General features: G+C 40.5%; 1 protein-coding gene across 1 annotated transcript in view; it reads left to right on the forward strand.

The window, feature by feature from the left end:
- The window catches only part of KIF1B (kinesin family member 1B), a 68,465-nt gene that overhangs the window by 7,730 nt on the left and 41,996 nt on the right, over window positions 1–18,739 (forward strand). Inside the window, exons 2-16 of the mRNA XM_062507426.1 lie at window positions 5,888–5,964; window positions 7,096–7,275; window positions 7,628–7,693; window positions 8,484–8,662; window positions 9,328–9,439; window positions 9,564–9,641; window positions 9,809–9,874; window positions 10,610–10,627; window positions 10,782–10,857; window positions 11,157–11,235; window positions 11,525–11,667; window positions 12,801–12,842; window positions 15,220–15,431; window positions 16,466–16,545; window positions 16,916–16,991. Coding sequence (XP_062363410.1) covers window positions 5,888–5,964; window positions 7,096–7,275; window positions 7,628–7,693; window positions 8,484–8,662; window positions 9,328–9,439; window positions 9,564–9,641; window positions 9,809–9,874; window positions 10,610–10,627; window positions 10,782–10,857; window positions 11,157–11,235; window positions 11,525–11,667; window positions 12,801–12,842; window positions 15,220–15,431; window positions 16,466–16,545; window positions 16,916–16,991 — 1,484 coding nt within the window. The remainder of the gene's footprint in view (window positions 1–5,887; window positions 5,965–7,095; window positions 7,276–7,627; window positions 7,694–8,483; window positions 8,663–9,327; window positions 9,440–9,563; window positions 9,642–9,808; window positions 9,875–10,609; window positions 10,628–10,781; window positions 10,858–11,156; window positions 11,236–11,524; window positions 11,668–12,800; window positions 12,843–15,219; window positions 15,432–16,465; window positions 16,546–16,915; window positions 16,992–18,739) is intronic.

Consider the following 18,739-nt stretch of genomic DNA (forward strand, 5'->3'; position numbering starts at 1 on the left):
TTCTGAAAGCCCCAGATTTTTTTCATTTGAAAAATTGTTTATTCGAACATAATAAAACTACTGCTTGTATTGATCCAAATAGAGTTTGAAGAAAGCATAGAAATTAATTATTTTGTCTTTTTCCCCCAGAAGTTTTCCCTTCCAAAGTTCTGTTGAGACCAGAATGATTTTTGAAAATGTCTGCCTATTCCTTTACTAACGATTGAGGAGAACAAAAGTGGACAGTGCTTTTCTTGCTAGCTGTTATCTCGGAGTGGTGGCATTTGGTAGGAATGTGTGCTTGGGCTAGAATAATGCTGCCACAGGGAGAACTGTTGAGGCTGCTGTGAAAGCTCTCTTCGTGAGAAGAAATCTAATTTTATTACTTATGTAGAAATTAAAGAGGGTTTGTGCCTTCAGCATTGTCTGTTATGGTACAATATGAGGATGGCAGATGTTAAGGACAAAGCAGGTTGTGTTGCCCAGATCTGGGAAAGTTGGTTTTTCCAATTCTATAGTGGACTTTCATCATAATTGGGTTTCATTTCTGATTGGAAATTGTTTGTTTGTTTGTATGAAGCCCAGGTGAGTGTTGGTGCTGGTGAAGGACAGGCTGCATTGCTGTGCTGCTGAAGGATTGCTGCACTGCTGTGCTGCTGAAGGATTGCTGCACTGTTGTGCTGTGCTGCTGAAGGGATTGATGCACTGCTGTGCTGTGCTGTGCTGCTGAAGGATTGCTGCACTGCTGTGCTGTGCTGTGCTGCTGAAGGATTGCTGCACTGCTGTGCTGTGCTGTGCTGCTGAAGGATTGCTGCACTGCTGTGCTGCTGAAGGATTGCTGCACTGCCAGCTCTGAGCACTCCACAGTGAGCAGTGTGTGCCACGGCTGCTGGCAGCCAGCCCTGCACCCTGACCCCGGGCACTCCAACCCACTGACTTCACTTTAAATGCAGGGAGGGGAGGAGAATAATTTCAGCTCTTGCCTCTCGAGTGCTTTGCACTCTGTCTCTCTGTTCCAAGAGCTTATTAGAAGGAATTGTGTGTGCTCAGCATCCCTAGATACTGAACTGCAGATAATTTCTGATCTGCCAAATATGTGGTATGCTGAGGAGCAGCATTGACTGGGATGAGAACAGATCAGGCTTGGACTGCAAATTCAGTGTCACAATCTGATAGGAGTTTGGAGTGGTTAAGAAGCACTTCTAGTCATTCTTTGTGCCTGTGAAAATATTTATGTGGCTAAGTAGATGGGAATGGAATGAGGGGGCTGATCTTGGTTGTTTCCTTTCTTTTGTGGATTTTTTTACTACTTTGTAGGCTTCCCAGTGTCTGTTTACTTGGTTAGTTTTAAAGGAGACTGGAAGTGTAAGTCCAGAAATGAAGGGCTGAAGTGGGAGTGCTGTCTTCAGAAAGGAGTGAGAGGACAGAATGCTGCTTCCAGTTGGAAATACCCTTGAAGATCTTAACTTTGCTCGCAGTTGTGCTCCACATTCTGGTTATCATTTTAAAATGAAGTGTGTATTTGACCTGTGCTTTTTGAATTTCAGCTTCAGAAATGAAAATTGAATTAAAAGGCAAAAAATCTGTATGTCAAAAATGACAGTAGGAATGCAGTATAATACATATTATGAAATATATGGGTACTATTTTGATAGTGGTCTTTCAAGTATTGCTACAGTGTTTGCTGAAAACTAGGGTTGAATTTGAGCTCATAGATTTGAAAGGTTGGAAGTATATGTTATTTTTGTGCTAGCTGATACAGCAGATGGTAGATGGTATATAAAATGTTAATTAGGGAACAAGTGGGATGGACTGTGGAAATAAAAATGCCAAAAGATGAAGTTGCCTGTTTAAGTAAGGGTATGTTAAAATCCAAATGTTTTGTGGAGATTGGTCTGTTACTGTTGGCAGAGCGCATCTACAAGTATAATTCTTTCATTTATTGTGCTCCTGCTTTCTTCTTTTATTCCTGTGTACTTCTACTGTGCACTTGTCTTGTACAAGGACCAATCAGTATTTGGATCTTGTATAATATTAAAAAAAAATTAGATTATTTAGTGTGAAGAAATTTCTTTTAAAACTGTGTTTCCTTACCTTTTAAGATACAAAATGTTTGCAGTTACAGGTATCAAAAAGTCAACCAAACTTAAACAGCTAAGCAGCTAAAAAGGATTGTTTAAATTGCTTGAGCTCCAGAGCATATGTGAATTACTTCTGCTTAGAGAAACTTTGGGCGGTGTGAAGCAGCTCAGCTTGGCTCACTGTACAACTGCAAGGGGAGACAAAGCTTTTAAAATGCAGGCTGTGTTTCTGGTGGGCATGGCAGTGGGTACTAAATCAGCTGCTTCACGTGGGTACTGCTGCAGAGCTGTTCACACAGTGTACTTTTATTTATCTCAGTTTATGATGTGTAATTACTTTATTTGTGTACAAAGGTAGAAAACTGATCTAAATATTATTTCTTAAGGAGAAGTTTATTATTCAAAATTTCCAGAAACTCATTATTCAAATAAAGAAAAGTAATAATATGGACATTTATCTCTCTCAACCAAATCAATGATTTGTAGAAAGTATTTTAATCCCATGAACATTCCCTTGTCTTTTCTTGGCCTTCCATTGCAAAGGTAAATGATGGCCATTAACCCCTGCTGTGGTAGCTGCTTTGATCCCAGAAGAAGTTTCAGGCACTGCAGCAGAGAAATCTTGTCCTCAGCTTGTTTCATCCTCCTCCCCTTGGGGTTGCAGGTGTGACCTGTTTCAGTAGCAGTGGTGTAGCAGACAGCAGTTCTGTACTCATCCCTTCCAGTGGCTCTTGGGTGCAGAAAGCTCAGCTTGTGGAACACCAGGAGATACCCCATGAGCTAATGAACTGGCTCTTGGTGAAGCAAGGGGCCTGAAGGAGGCATTTGCTCAGAAAGTGGCTAACTGCAGCACTCAGAGCTGCTCGGGTACCATGCTGATGGTAATTATAGTTACAGCACAAAGCACCAGTGTCAGTTTGCAAACAGAAGAGTTAATTGCACATTGGACCTTTGAAATAGCAGATAAACAAATTTATTCTGTAAGATAAAAAGACTATTAATGCGTTCCTGCTGTGGTCGTCTGCCTTATTGCCTCTCTCATTTCCTGAGGCTCTGTAATTAAACCATTAGCCTGTGGACCGTGTGGTGAGGCTGTTGTGGGGAGAGGAGATAGATGATGACCTATTTCATGATTCACCAAGATAATTCATCTTGGCCTTGCATGCTTTAAAAACCAAACAAAGTAACTGGAAAGCTGTTAGTATTCTTGTGGATATTGGAGACACTGGAAACAGCCCTCTCTCTGTTTTCATTGTATTTGTTTCCTTGTTCAGTGGGGAACAGAGCAGGTTGAGAAACGTGGCACACAAAATCAGTGTTGCCAACTCAGTCTAGTTTCTGCATTGCCATTTCTTTCTTTCCCAATTTAGCACATGAAGTTTTAGGATAAAGCTTACCTGTACTATAAGAAGCCTTTTAATTTCTTCAGAAACAGCCCTTAGCTTGCTTTAAAACTAGCTGGATTTCATGGGTTTTCTTGTCCCTCCAAAGATGATGCTTGGTGCAATAGACACCTTCAAGTGAGGTCAGTTATTTCAGTTTGAAGTCCTCGTTTCTTAGCTGCCTCATCATCTTCCAGGTATTTTAATCACATTATTACCTACCTGATCACTGGTTTTAAACCCAGACCACATCAGACAACAGCCACCTGGTGCTCCATGCCCCAGATGAAGAGGGTTTCAGTCCAGATGAAATCTTCTATTTTCTCATCCAGTCAACCCTGCTGGATTCATTTGTAGACTGAGAATTCTGTGAAAGCAATGGATCTGAAAATGGAGGATGTAGCCTGTGTGCAAGAAACAGGAATAGGGATGAATAGACTGCAGGCTTGCCCCAGAAGCTGAGTGCAAAGGCTGTGTCTGGATCACAGTGGTGAGGGGCAGCATGCAGAGTTCCTGGCAGCTGGGAGGTTTTCTCTGACCCTTTCCTGCTGCAGTGGAAGGTTTTGGCCAGGCAGCTGCATTCCCAACCTCTGACAGAGTTGCTTGCTTGCACATTAAACTCCCTTTCCTGATACACTTCTCAAGATATACTTTGCAAAACTATGCATCCTAGAAAGTGATTTTCAAAATAGTGAGCTGGACATGGAACTCAGTGTGAAGGGCTGAGGAAAGTCTGTCTAAGAAAAGAGCAATAACAGTAATAATAATAACAACAACGTTTTAAAAAGTGAAAAAAATCAGGGCCAAATGGAATGACCTGCATAAGTCAGAGAGCCTGAACTCTTCTTCAACGTAATGGATCAAATTTAGGCTGGAGGCAAGGAAGGGGAGCTAATGGCAAGTTTGTAGTGCCTTTTCAGACACTAATGTGGAGATTCTGTTATTTGTAGTGCTTTGCTGGGTGAGGATTTCCAGGTACAAGGCATCTCCCTTACCCTAAGGTATCTCCCTTACCTTTCAGAGCTTTGATGTCAGATTTTGAAATGAGAAATTGTTGAGTTGTAGTGGTCTGGAATACACTGCAAGGAGAGAACTAATTTAAGTTTGGGGCAGGGAGTTGTCTTTGAGGTTTATTTTTTGTTCTCCTTAGGTAGAATAGTGTGAGTGGAGCTGTACTGGGGTTTGGGCAAAGCTAGTAAAGGGAAGCTCAAGCCATAGATGATTGCTTAGGTTACAGTTTGTTCTCTGTTGATGCCTGTGTTGCTATCCAAAGCCACAAGCATTTTTTGCAATTTGATACTGTCCTGGTGCATATAATTCATTAGCTTTGCATGTCTGTCAGCTTTTTTAAGGCAAGAATGTCAGCACAAGGTGCATCCAAGTGAAACGGAGTTGGCCAGGAGAAATAGAGTAGCAACTGTTGCTATTTGCAATCCAGTGATCTTTTCTCCACACCCTCATTTTGGACAACAGCCCTGCTCAGGAACACAGCATCTGGTAGAGGAATGATTTGATTTTAATGGGGATCCTGTAACCACATTTTCAGATATTTTGGTGAAACAAGATGCTAAGATCATGTTTGAAATGGTAAGAGGTGTGGGTGATACAATTTTTATTCATCACAGAAATAAAGGGAGAAGCCCCCATCCTCCCAATGCATAACCTAACTGGCAGAATATGTGAGAAATAATCATCTTCTTTCTAGGATGTCTGGTATCAGGATGTAAATCATTCCCAGGAAGACTGCTGACACCTTTGTATGGCTTATTTCCTTGTGGACTTTATCTGCATACATCACAGTTAGTGTCTCGTTCCCAGGGCAAATGACTGCTTTAGGTGCAGGGGCAGATGTGTAAATCCAAGGTGGTTTATCTAATACCCTCAGGACTATGCTTTTTTACAGTCCCACTTGCACAGATGGTGTTGAAAACAGCTGCTGGAAATAATAGATGTAAGTATTACCAGCACTGTAGTATCAAAAAGAAGGAAGCACCAGAGATTTACTTCTGCAACAAGGGCTGTGCTTATAAATTGCCCTCCTTGGAATCCAGAAACTACAGGCATTGTGTGTGCCATTACAGGGACAGCTGGATCCATTGTGTATTGCTCCCCTGCAGGCAAAGGTTATACCAAGCAGTTTTGTTGCTGGGAAGGAAAAAAATCTGTGAAGTACTAAACCACCAACTTAAAGGTATCTGGAAAAGCTTTTGTTGACTGTGTGGAATACACAGAATTCTGTTAAGCAACAGCATATTACTTCTAGGAGTCTTTTTCTTGTCTTATTTAAAATGAGTCCTACAGGAACAATAGTATTAGGAAGCAGTGAGTCTGTTACTTTGTGTGGCAACTTTAAATACTCAGATTCACAGACTGTGGGTCAGCCAGCTTATTAGTTATGCTCCTAAGTGTCAATTTAGCTAAGAGTTTGATTTTTATTTCCTGTAGGTATTATCAACCCAAAGAATCCTAAAGAAGCACCAAAGTCTTTCAGCTTTGACTACTCTTATTGGTCCCACACGTCGGTGAGTGCTTTTACAAAAAAACCTGGTTTTGTTGTTGTTGCTGTTTGGTTTGATTTAACATTCTCTTCTGATCATGCCACCCCTGTCAGATGTTTCTACAGAGTCTTTCTCACCCACATTCAGGTTAAAAGCTTGTTATTGTACGTTGTATTTCCCTGTTTGGGTGAGAGTAGAAAGCTAAAGCAACTAGTAAATGTTTGAAAGATTACTGAAAACATTCTCGGAACAATGTTATGTTCTAAATATTTTAAGGATGCGCATATGACACGGTTAATTAATTTGTCCTCTTGGACAAATAACAGTTGCTCGAGTTTTTACAGTTCAAGGGGATTCGTGGTCTGGGTTTTGTCGGCATATCTGGAAAAGGCAGCACAGTGATCCATGTTTCCAATAGCTGCAAAAGCAATAAATTCTCATCCAGCTCCTGTGCCCCACCCTTCTGTGAATCGGTGCTAAGCTCTCACCGACTTCCAGTAATTGTTCTCCAGCAGAACTGTGTTGTTCTGCCACCTCCTCCTCTTCCCCTGCCTTGTTTTCTAACAGATGCAGAAAGAAGGGATAATACATGTCTCTAAGATTAATTTTAGTAACTTGGATGGTGAAATAAGGCTTCATATTTCTGAGCAAATGTGTGGTCAATGAGACTGTTTTCACAATAAAATACTTGCTTCTCTTACTGAGTTTTTCAGAGCAGCCATGAAAGTTGATTATAGCCCAGTCACAGGAACATTATGAACAGAATGCATGAAAACTAGCAGATAAGCAGCATCAAGGAACAGAAGAGGTCTGATAAAATCTTGATCCCGACGTTAGAATGTTAGCACAGCTAAATTTGTCCTGATTTCAGGAGCAGGTAATGTTAAAATGCAACATTTCAGGAAGCAAGAGAATGCTAGATTAAGAATAAGATACACTCACAAACAATGCAGTGACATTGTCATTGTTGTTCTTCTCCATCTTGTTCTGCCTTGGGAAAAACCTGTGTGTAAAAATGGCCTCATTTACCTCTTCCTAAGGGATTGGCCCACAAGATAGAAGTATAAAAATAAAAAAACCCAAGCTGTTTATTTTTGAAATCTTACTCTGATGATAGAGGAAGTCTGTATTTATGCTGTTTTGGTGTCTTTCCAGCCTGAAGATCCCTGCTTTGCATCTCAGAGCCGTGTGTACAATGATATTGGGAAGGAGATGCTCCTGCATGCCTTTGAGGGCTACAACGTGTGCATCTTTGCCTATGGCCAGACTGGAGCTGGGAAATCCTACACCATGATGGGCAAGCAGGAGGAGAGCCAAGCAGGCATCATTCCCCAGGTAGGACCGACCCCAGAAAGGCAATTTGGTTTTTGTAGCATCTTCAGACACACGCTTGTGTTTTATATTGCAGTAAGTGTTAACAGAACTAAAGGTTACTGCTAATGTTATATACAGAATAATGATACTGGTGAAACCTAGAGCTATTGTTGAGATACTAGACAAAATAAGGTTGACAGTGATGTAGGATTGAGATGAATTATCTTCCCAGTGAGGCTGTGTGTGGTTGATGCATTAGGTTCATTTTCTTCCCCTACCCTTATTCTAAAGCCATTTCCATGACATGTCCTGATAGTTACTTGTTACTTCTCAGTTAAGACTAATTTCTGACTTGGGTTTAATCTCTTTTCAGCTATGTGAAGAACTGTTTGAGAAAATCAATGACAACAGCAATGAGGAAATGTCATATTCTGTAGAGGTGAGTATGGTGAGGGACCAAAGCATGTCTGTATGCTGGACATCAAACTGAGCTTAGGTGCTGGGTTACTGATGTTACATTAAGATGCTGATTTCTGATTATTTGGGGTATTTAAATTTTATTTTTAAGGCTTTATGTCTTTTCTCTTTTTCATGTTTGAGACAAATGTAAAAATCTTTCTGTGACTCTTTCTTGCCCTCATCAGAAAACTAGTATTCCTTCACCTGAGTAATCGAGAAAGAAATGATGGGCTGAAAAATTAAAACATGCATTTACAAATTTTTTTTTTTAACTGATGGCTGGAAGACTGCATGTTTGTTGTCAAATACTATAGCCATGATTTTTAAAATCAAGGGTTGCTTCTGCATACAAGAATTTTTTTTTTTTTTGTCTTCTTAAGTTTGCTTTGGTGGCTCATAAGAGAGATTCCTTGGAAGCAGATTCCTTTATCCTTTTACCATCTGTCTTATTTGATGCTTGTGCTGTGTTGTATTAAAGCTGTTAAGATGATTGTGGACTCCAGAGTATAATTTTTCATTACACACTAACGTTTTTTGAAATGATTGCAGGATCTATAAATGGATGCAAGGTCATCAGCTTATGTTAGAGATGTGATGCAGGAGACTTTTGGCTCTTGCCTCTGCCAGTGTTTTAGCTGTTAAATGACCAGAGACACCCACCTACAGCTTTCCTGTGGTGGGCTGGGGGAATTTTTACCACTGGCTCTCTGAAATGCTGTGGTGGAGACCTTCAGAAATACTGAATTGTCTGTGAAAATTCCTGTTTTCAGGTGAGTTACATGGAGATTTACTGTGAGAGAGTCAGAGACTTGTTGAACCCGAAGAACAAAGGGAATTTGCGGGTGCGAGAACATCCTCTCCTTGGACCCTATGTGGAAGATCTGTCCAAGTTAGCAGTCACATCTTACACAGACATTGCAGACCTCATGGATGCTGGGAACAAAGCCAGGTTAGTGATGGCAGTGCGTTGTGTATTTTTATCACTGCTATGCATTAGCACTTTGAAAAAATCTCTTGTAAGTCAGGAGTATTATTGAAATATGCACTGATCAATGCTGTTGAAAGCTGAAATTGCTTTGTGTGCTGAACTAGTGCTGCAAATAAGCTGTATAGACATTTAAAGATTGTAATGACTTGAGATGAAGTCTAAATAATTATACTGGCATTTACTTCTGCCTTTGCTGTGTACTCTGTCACTATCCTAGCATAAAAACCTACATGAATAGTCACCTCTTTCCTTAATTCAGGTGGTCAGGACTAAAGATGACATTCCAGCTTCAATTTCTGGTTCCTTACTAGTTGTTTCCATGTCAGCTGATGGCTCCATGAGAAAAAGACTCGTAAATGCTGCTCAAGTGTTCTTGAATGTTTGTGTCTAAGATGGACTTCTGAGCACACAGATAGAGAAAGCTCTGTTTAAACTGTGATCAAGATGGGAGTAATTCAGGAGTGAGAAAATAAAAGGGCTTGATAATGATCTTAGGTATGGCTGGGTCTTGGTTCCAGGGCAGCACATCACCTGTGCAGCCTCTTGCTCTCATTCCTCTGCAGTTGCATTCAGCCCTGCAGGTAACTGTCCTTTTTTAAACATGCTCATGTCTGTTCATGCTTTAGGACTGTGGCAGCCACCAACATGAATGAAACCAGCAGCCGCTCTCATGCTGTGTTTACAATTGTCTTTACCCAGAAGAAACATGACACAGAGACTGACCTTTCCACAGAGAAGGTGTGCTACAGATAAGTGGCTTTCTGCCTGTTTTTCACTGATCCTCCCTGCAGTGGTTGTAGTTCTGTCCTTGCTCTGACTGCCCAAGCACTAATTGTCCTGTTCACGTGCTCTGTCTGCTCAGGTCAGCAAGATCAGCCTCGTGGATCTGGCTGGCAGCGAGCGAGCTGACTCCACCGGTGCCAAAGGAACGCGGCTGAAGGTGCAGGGCCACGAGAGCTGCTGGGGAGGGCACCAGCACACCTGGGGGCTTTGCTGGACAAATCATGGCTCATAACTGGGGGAAAAATGGTTGCAAACCCAAAGACTACAGAGATTCATGGTTGAACAGTTCTAATTACTATATAATACTGGTTTCTGTTTTCTCAGGAAGGAGCAAATATAAACAAGTCTCTCACAACTCTGGGCAAGGTTATTTCAGCATTGGCTGAAGTGGTAAGTGGAGCATTTCCTTGCCTGCAACAACCTTTGCATAGCTGGTCAAATGGAAGCAGTAAAATCCGTGGAGTACAGCAGAATCATTTGCTGTTCTTGGCCTTGCATTCTCAGCCCTATTAGCTGGGTGTATTTTGATAGATGACTAGAGTTGATAATATTCTGTGGGTGTCACACAGGCTGTCAGCAGATGGAAGCATTGGTTTGTTTAACTGTGAAGAACCTTGTTTATGTAGAAGACCTGTTCACATAGCAAGTTTTTAGACCTTCAGTGGATAAATTTTATTTTTATTTGAAAGAATAATTTTAGAAAACCTAACTGAAAGTTTGTTGTTAAAACTTATAGAAACACCAGTGCAATAATTTGATTCGCTGGCTTTCTTTGCAATGGCAAGACTTAATAATGTCTTAAGTGAGCATATATTGATCCAAGCAAAATGTTGTGGGTTTAGAAAAGTACTTTATCTTTTATTTTTGTACTCAACTACTATTAAAAAAACCCCAAACAAAAAAAAAAATCGTTTTTCCTTTTAAAAGTGAGTCAACACCTTGGACAGGTTGAATATTCGTAAGTGTTTTTTAGATTATTTTTAGATTTTTTTTTTCAATTGAAGTGATTCTCATTAATTTGGCTTCTCAAGAAAAGGAAGTACTGTCTGACAGGAAAATGATATATACATCTCTGTTAAGAATCTCACCCTTCTTCTTCCTTTTTCCTTAATGCTTTCAACTTAGGATAACTGCACCAGCAAGGTATGATGGTCTCAGTAGGAGTAGATGTTGGTTTCTTTACCTAGTGTAAGGTTTGCTGCTTGGATTTGTGCTAGAACACAAAATTTACATGTCAGGAAGATGTTCTTACACAGAAAGTCCTTCTTATTTTTCATGTTGTGTTGTTTCTTTGTAGAGCAAAAAGAAGAAGAAGACAGACTTTATACCCTACAGGGATTCTGTGCTAACGTGGCTTCTTCGAGAAAATCTAGGTATGGCTGATTTGTCTGTGCCAATATGGAAAGAAAGTCTCTCTGAATTTCCTGACTGCTTTTAACTCACTTAAATTTGAATTGAATATGAGGTGAAATATCTAGTAGCCAAATCTGAGTTGTCATAATTCTAGCTTGTGTTAATGCTGTATTTCTTTCCTGTGGTTTTTGTATGTTTCTTAGTACTGTAGAATATATTGAATTATATAATTTTTTGAAAACACTGCTATTTTAGGTAGGTAGGTGGTGCCTGGAGTGTGTGCTGTAGTTTCATCTAAAATCTTTCCTGTTCACTACAGGTGGTAACTCCAGAACTGCAATGGTTGCTGCTCTCAGTCCAGCAGATATAAACTATGATGAAACTCTGAGCACTTTAAGGTACTTTCTCTTTCTCTGGGATGGGTACTGGCAACTGTTTGCTCTAAAGGCAATACTTAGTCCTTTAAACCTTTGGTTTATTGTAAGTTGAGCTTATCTGTGGGGAAGAAGACTCTACTGGCCAGAACTCAATTACCCTCCAGAGGAAGCAGGGATTTATTGCCTACTCTTCTGACATACAGCTGCAAGCTGAATGTCTTCAGTGCTGCTGCAGTCCTGTGTTGCATATGAGTTGTCCATAAGCAGTTCCACGTTTGTGGTGAGGTTTCATTGTTTTGTCTGGCTCCAGATATGCTGATCGTGCAAAGCAGATCAAGTGCAATGCTGTTATCAATGAAGATCCCAACGCCAAGCTGGTGCGGGAGCTGAAGGAGGAGGTGACGAGGCTCAAGGATCTCCTGCGTGCCCAGGGGCTGGGAGATATCATTGACAGTAAGTGGATTAAACACACCTCACCATCCTGGGCTGGGCCTCTGTACCAGAGGAGGGAGACCTGAGCCTGACAGAGAAAGGCATTTAAAACACGGATTTTAAATATAGGTGCTGATATTTAAATTTTGAGAACGATTTTAGAAATAGCCATCTTAGGTTTGTGTGTGGAATTGACAAGCCACCTTCAAACTCTCAAGGAAAAATATGGAGTTTGAATTTCCTATTATTGTAGAAATGCTTTTGTGTAATAGAACTTCCACATTCAGGAGTTGCTCTGCTGAGTTATGGAGGGCTTTTTGTCTGAATGCCAGTAAAAGAGCTGAGATACAGAAACTCAATTTCACACTGAGGAAAGAAGGCATCTTTCCTTCCTCCTTAGGGGTTAAGGTTATTAGTTGAACCTGGTTTCAATGCCATCCTCACTCACAAAAGAAAACAATGGCTAATGTTACACAGTGCCCTGAGTGACAAATCATTTGTCATCTTGAAATAACTATGCAACAGCTGCTTGTGAATAACTAATGAATCCTTTTGGGAGATTTTGAGGTAGGTTGGCAGAGCAGTGTTGTACTGATTTGCTTTGCCAGCAACTTCTTAAAGCACTAGAACACACTTGTGCTCAATTTCCTTGTCCTCATTCCAAACAAGACAAATGAACTGAGATTTTAGCGGCTACATTCTTCTATAATATGAACAGTGATTTAATTCCTAGTGAAGGAAATGCCCATAAAAGCACAGAATGTATTCCAGTGGATTAAAAGCTGCTTTGACTTTAAAAAATAGAAATGTTACACCAGATTCTGATTTTTCGGATCTTTTTGTTGGTGAAGCAAAGTCCTGACTTAGTCACAGACTACTAAAGATGTGTAATAGATGTGTAAAGATGTGTAAGATATTTACCTCTTTGTTTGCTTGTTTTCAAGAGATTGGGGCCAGAAGACAATGAAATACAGGAGTTTTCATGCTTGTTACAGTCTGTGGGTTTTGGTTCTAAATCCAAACTGAAAAAACTGTGTTACTGAAAGCTGCGTTTTGTTTCTTTAAACATCAAGTAGTATTCTTTTCCCTTCCTATGTCACTAGTGATCCTTCAGTTTTGATCCTTCTTGTATTTTCCCTCCTGCTTCCTTTCAGTTGATCCAATGGGAGATGAATACTCTGGAAGTGGAGGCAAATGTGTGTATTGTGTGGTTCTCTTTTTAACCTGCTTTCTCTGGGTCAGCTTTTAACAGAGCTTTGCATGCCAGCATTTCTCACAGGGAAATCCCAGACAGAACACTCACTGGAATACAGTGCAGGTTCATGAAAACCAGCCTCACCAGCACTTCTTAGACTGAGTCCACAATCCAAAAAAAGTGCAAAGCTTAAAGTGCAACATATGTTCATTGTTCCTTTCTGGCAGAATACAGAGAGGAGAGTGATAGTTCTCCAGTGTGTTTTCATGACAGCGCATGGTTTAGATTTGAACTAGAAAATCTTTCTTTCAAATCTTTTCCCAGTTACTGCTTACGTAGCTTAGTGGCATTTTAGCAGCTCTTTTCCACTTTGAAGTATTTGTTTTAAATGTTTCAGTTGATAAACTCAAGATTAAATATTACCAATTCCTCCTGGACACTGCAATGTATTTTAATAGTCGTTAAAAAAAAAAAACAAACAAAAAGCAAACAAACAAAAAAAAACCAAACAAAGAAGACATCCTGATGAAGGTCTCTTTTTTTGAGGTTAAGTATACTTGGTTGCAGTTGCTTAATTTAACAGGGCTGAAAACAGTCAACAAAGAGCATTTTATTTCTCTTGGTGTTTGCTTCTAAGAAAGGGCAATATGTATAGTCCATTGCAAGGGAAGTGTGCTCCATGTACGTTTTGGGTTGGTAGACTTTTTAAACTCTTTCAGTCCGTCTGTTTAATCCTCACTCAATATCAGCTGAAAGAGATCTGTCTGAAATTTCCTAAGATTGAAGCTACTGGTGGTGTAAAGACTCATCCTGGCCTGTCTGACATCGTGATGCTGCTTGCAGTGTGTGCACATTGCGGTGTGAGAGCTGCAGCTCCAGGAGCAGGGTGCATGGTCCTCAGGGTTCTGGCTCTCTGTGCTCACAGCCACTGTGCAGCTACTGCAAGTGCCACTTCCTTTCTCTTCAGGACTGCATGGCCTTTGGAGACTTCATCCCTGCTCTGTCATGCCTGCTTTCCTCATCCTGCCAGCATTCCCTTCCCTTAACCTGCTTTTCTTCTGTGAAACTCCCAGCCCTGCCTCCTGGATTTGCAGATGGTGGTTTTCAAACTGACTCGGGGCAATCATCAGTTCCATGAGGCTGAAAGAGCAGGTTGAGTGTGGAGTGAACTAGGGCATAAGGCTGACAATGGCAGGATTGTTCAGGGGAAGAGCAGAGGAGATGTAGGAGGACAGGAAAATTTGTGCAATGTCTGTGCGAGCACCTCATTTTTGTAAGTGTGATGCCCCTGTTTATAACTGCAGGGTCTGATTTGAGCTGTTTCTTTCATGAAGTGACTTATTTTAAAGGATTTCTCTTGGAAATTAAATTGTAAAATATTAAGTTATTAAAACGGAGCTATTCAGTTATCTGATATTTTCATGTTAGAAGATTTTTCTTTTGGTGCGTGATTATTCTGAGGATATGGTTTACAGATGTATCCAAGAAGCCAAGTTAAATTTATGTAAATTTCCCTTGTATATTTGTTCTTAAATCATTCAGGCAGCTTTTCTTATTCCCTGGCTTTCAAGGTTGCATTTTCAGGCCTGCAGGTTTTCAGGCTACAAAAGATACCTTGTTAAATTTTGGAGGCCTTTCCTATTTAAACTAACAGCCAAAAAGCTTTGAAGCACCTTGTGAAGTATAAGACCCTTACCAGATATTTTGCTGATCAGATATGTTAGATTACCATTTTTATTCAGGTAAGGAAGGTCAAGAAGCAGCATAATGTGAACTTAAGTTCTCTTGTCCCTGTCACAGTGACAGGTGATTCACATCCTCTCTGGTGAGAATTTAAGGAGAGGAAGTTCTTTGTCTTTGTGGTCAGGGTGGTTTAGCCGCAGAACCACTGCTGTGATAAAGATTTACTTAATCATCATTTCACAGTAAAGGACTCTGGAAGAGAATTTTTTCCTGATCTTAAGGGATTATCTCAGACTTCAACCCAAAATGTCACTAACCTCATGAGGCTCTCAGTCTGGTTCTGCTCTGAGCTTCAGGATGCTCACTAAGTGTTCAGTCAGGAGAAGGATGGTTGCTTTTTGCCAGTGTGTAATTTTTTTTTCAAGCTCTTTTGTTTAGAAAGGTTTTTGATGCAGTCTTTCCTAGTGAACTTCAGGGTCTGAGTTATTATGTTATGGTTGCTAGTATTAAAAGATTTGTTTCAGAACTGCCATCTAAAAATTACAAAACTTGCCTTGTTGCTGCTTAAATGCTTTCCTCTTACACTGGTATTTCCTTCCTTCCTTCTTTCCTTCCCTTTTTCCTCTTCCTTCCCCCTTCCTGTTTTCCTTTTTCCCTCCTCCTGCCTTCCCTCTGTCTGTGTGTCTCTCTCTCAGATCTGAAAGATTTTCAGAACAATAAGCATAGATACTTGCTAGCCTCCGAGAATCAACGTCCTGGCAATTTTTCCACAGCCTCCATGGGGTCCCTCACTGCATCTCCATCCTCCTGCTCTCTCAGTAGTCAGGTGGGCTTAACATCTGTGTCCAGTATACAGGAAAGAATCATGTCAACACCTGGAGGAGAAGAGGCCATTGAACGTTTGAAGGTGGGTATTAAGGAAGGCTAAAGAATAATGAACCTGAGAGAACTTCCTTTCATAAATTTCTCTTGGGTCTGTAGAAATTGTCTGAAACCCTCTTGCACCTTAAGGAGGGCACTTAACTGCAGTGGGATAGAAACTGGGTCCATGCACAACCTTTCTTGTTAGGATTATTTAGGTTTAATTGTAGCCTGGAGCTACAATTAAATTATAAATTAAATTCTTCATTCTTATTTACGGGTCCTCTGATGCAGTTGTATTTATGGAAAATTTGATCATAAGTGTAGACTTAGAGACCTGGTCAGCACTACTGTGAGCCAAGTCTGACTTGCAAATGCACTCAGCTGTCAGAAAACCAAATTACCCCAAAGTTGGAAAGAAGGAGGAAGAATAATCCTGCCACTGTTGTCTTCACCCAGCCCCCACAGATTAAAATGTGAAGCACAGAATGGCATGTTTGGGCCAGACAAAGGCAGCCTTGTCCCAGTGCTGCACAGAATTCAACCACAGCAAAGTGATCACAGTGAAGTATTTCTTGATTTTTATGAAAGCCCCCTCAATGTCCATGGGTGGAGGAGTGGGGAGAGCTGCCTGTGTTGAATCTCTGCAACATTCTCATGTTTGTCCATCAGACACTGCCACAGGGCTGAACACACACTGCATTTCCCTTTCCTCTTGGAAACCCTCTGTTGCCATGGCAATAACAGTGTGGGCTCTGAATTCCCTTGGCATTCACTTACTGAATCATGTCTGTAAATCAGATTAAAAAAAAAAAGGGGTTGGGAAATGAGTTTAGTTTAGGTGGTTTAAAATAAAGTCTGACTGTGGTCAGATATGAAGTCATCTTTTCTTCTCAGCTTGCATTCAGGACCATCTACCCTTTTAAAAATTAAGGGAAACAAGTAAGAGTTTTAAGGTGCTAAGAATGCTTTTTATATATGAATTTAATTTGAGGCCTAAACAGAGCACAGACTTCAATTGTGTATTATGTGAAGAACTTTGGGAAGAATTGTAAAACTGCTTTTGGTATTTTCATGCAGGAATCTGAGAAGATCATTGCAGAGCTGAATGAAACATGGGAAGAGAAACTGAGGAAAACTGAGGCCATTAGGATGGAAAGGTCAGGAATTGGAAGTGCTGTAGTATGGATGGTCTCTGGAAAGTGGAAAATGGAGAAAGTTACTCTGTTCAAAGTAGTGGAGCAGCAGAATGGTGTTAGGGACAGTTCTGCTGCCCCTTGTGTTTGATGTAGAACAGCAGGGCAATGCTGGGAGAAAGTTCTGCTCTTTCCTGGGTTTCTCACAGTTCAAGTTGCTGTTCCATAGGCCACTCTCAGACTAAAGTTTACCAACTTGCCCTGGTGTGCTCTGAGGTGGTGACAGTCCTGGTAGGCTGGTTCAAAGCCTAGCATAGTAATTACCTGGCTTTCATTAGACCTTACTTTTCTAAGAAGCCTAAAATGGGGTCAATATCTTGTTTTTCTCTCTCAGGGAGGCATTGTTGGCAGAAATGGGAGTTGCCATTAGGGAAGATGGAGGAACACTGGGAGTCTTCTCACCCAAAAAGGTAAAGAAAATTGTTAACCACTGCATGATGTTTCCAAAAGGCTGATTGACCTGAGAGAAGGATGATGAGAGTTAACTGTTTTGGATCTTCCTTCAGAAGATGCTGTGCTGCAGGAAGTTTTACAGCTCCTTTTGTATCTTGATTCAGTAGCAAATCAGGAGGTGCTGTGTCTTTTTTCTGTTGCCATTTTCTGCAGCAGCTGTGTGTGACCTTTGTTGCTCTACCTGTTCTTCTTTGAGATATCCAGAGAAGATTAAAGGCTTGTTTAGGTGCTCTTCTTTGAATTGTTTGTTAATCCTTGTTCCCCTCGGAAAAATGGGTGGTGATCTAATGAACCTGTGAACACAGGGGATGCAGGAGAATATTTCATTCAATACTTGCCATTAGTTCTATTTTCTGAAATTTGAAAGAAGCAGAACTGTGTAGGAAAAGAGCACAAATCAGTGCTGTCACTATAAAATAATTAGGTTAGCAAAGAAGCTATCTCTGCAGGTAAAGCAGAATTATAGAAGAAGTACAAGGAAAAGAACCTACTTTCTTTTATCTTAAAAATCTTTGAACAAGCAGCATGGGTAATATTTTAGTGTGCAAGTGTGTGATAAACTTGATCTGGGGTTAAACAGGGACGTATTTAGAGGCACTGCACAGAAATGTAGAACCCCAGAGCTGGTTAAAATATTTATTTCTTCAGTTAGAATAGTGTTAGACTGTGATGCTTGGAGTTGGTAGAATTCAGGTTTGCTTTTGGTAGCTACTCCAGGAGTGCCTGAGGTTTGTAAAGATGCTGATTCATTGAGTATTCTTTACATTCCTTTCCCTTACATTGTGGATCCTCATCTCCTTTTAGATTTTTCCTCAGAGGCCATCAGCTCTTTTTGATGATTCTTTTGGTGCATTTTCAGCTGATCAGGTTTGTGTATAAATGCCACCTGGATAAAGTAGTTGCTTTGGTAATAGATAGTATTTATTTTTACCTATATAGGATTTCTTAGGAGAAGTAAAACTCCCAACCCAGTCCTGTGTGCTTCTGTTCCTTGCTATCTTGCAGTTCTGTTAGTTCTCCTTTTAGTAACTGTGGCTGTTGTGAAAATTTAGGAGATGAGAACTTAGATATAAAATGTGAAGTGTTCTGTGTGAAGACTCTACACTTCTGAGGTACCTGTATGTATCTCATCATATGCAAAGAGTGAATGGTAGGGTGTGCCAGCATCATTCATCTCTCAAGCTGTGGAGCTTTATTTCTTACCAAGTACTCAAGTGGTGCAAGTTGCAGTGGTGTTACAGCAGCTGACTGTGGCTGGGATTTGGTTTCTCTCCATTTTTCTCTTGAAGAGCTTAAAACAGCTCCAAGTGCTGATGTGTGCAGTGAACAGCAAAGGCAGCGTGGCACATCTTCAACTGCAGCTTTGGGTCACCCCTGGATTTTTAGGGGTGAAAAAGCTGTACTTTTTTCTCCCACTTTCTGTCCTTATAATTAAATCTTCCATTGGGCAATTGACAATCAGAGTCCTTCATTCAAAGATAAATTAATCATGAGGATCCAGTAATTTTTGAGCTGTAAAGGTAGTGCTGTTAAAAGCTCTCATAAGTAAACTTTTTTTGTATCTAAGATAAGTTGATGAAAATATTGTTCATAAGGAATCTGAGCAAAATTTGTTTCTTTTTCCTAAATTTATTCTCTTTGAGGGTAACAAAGGGATGAGTGGCTTATTAACAGTTTTACTTCTCTTTTATCATCCTTCTGCTTT

Source organism: Cinclus cinclus, chromosome 23 (genome assembly GCF_963662255.1).
Source record: "Cinclus cinclus chromosome 23, bCinCin1.1, whole genome shotgun sequence".
In the NCBI taxonomy this organism is placed as follows: Eukaryota; Metazoa; Chordata; class Aves; order Passeriformes; family Cinclidae; genus Cinclus; species Cinclus cinclus.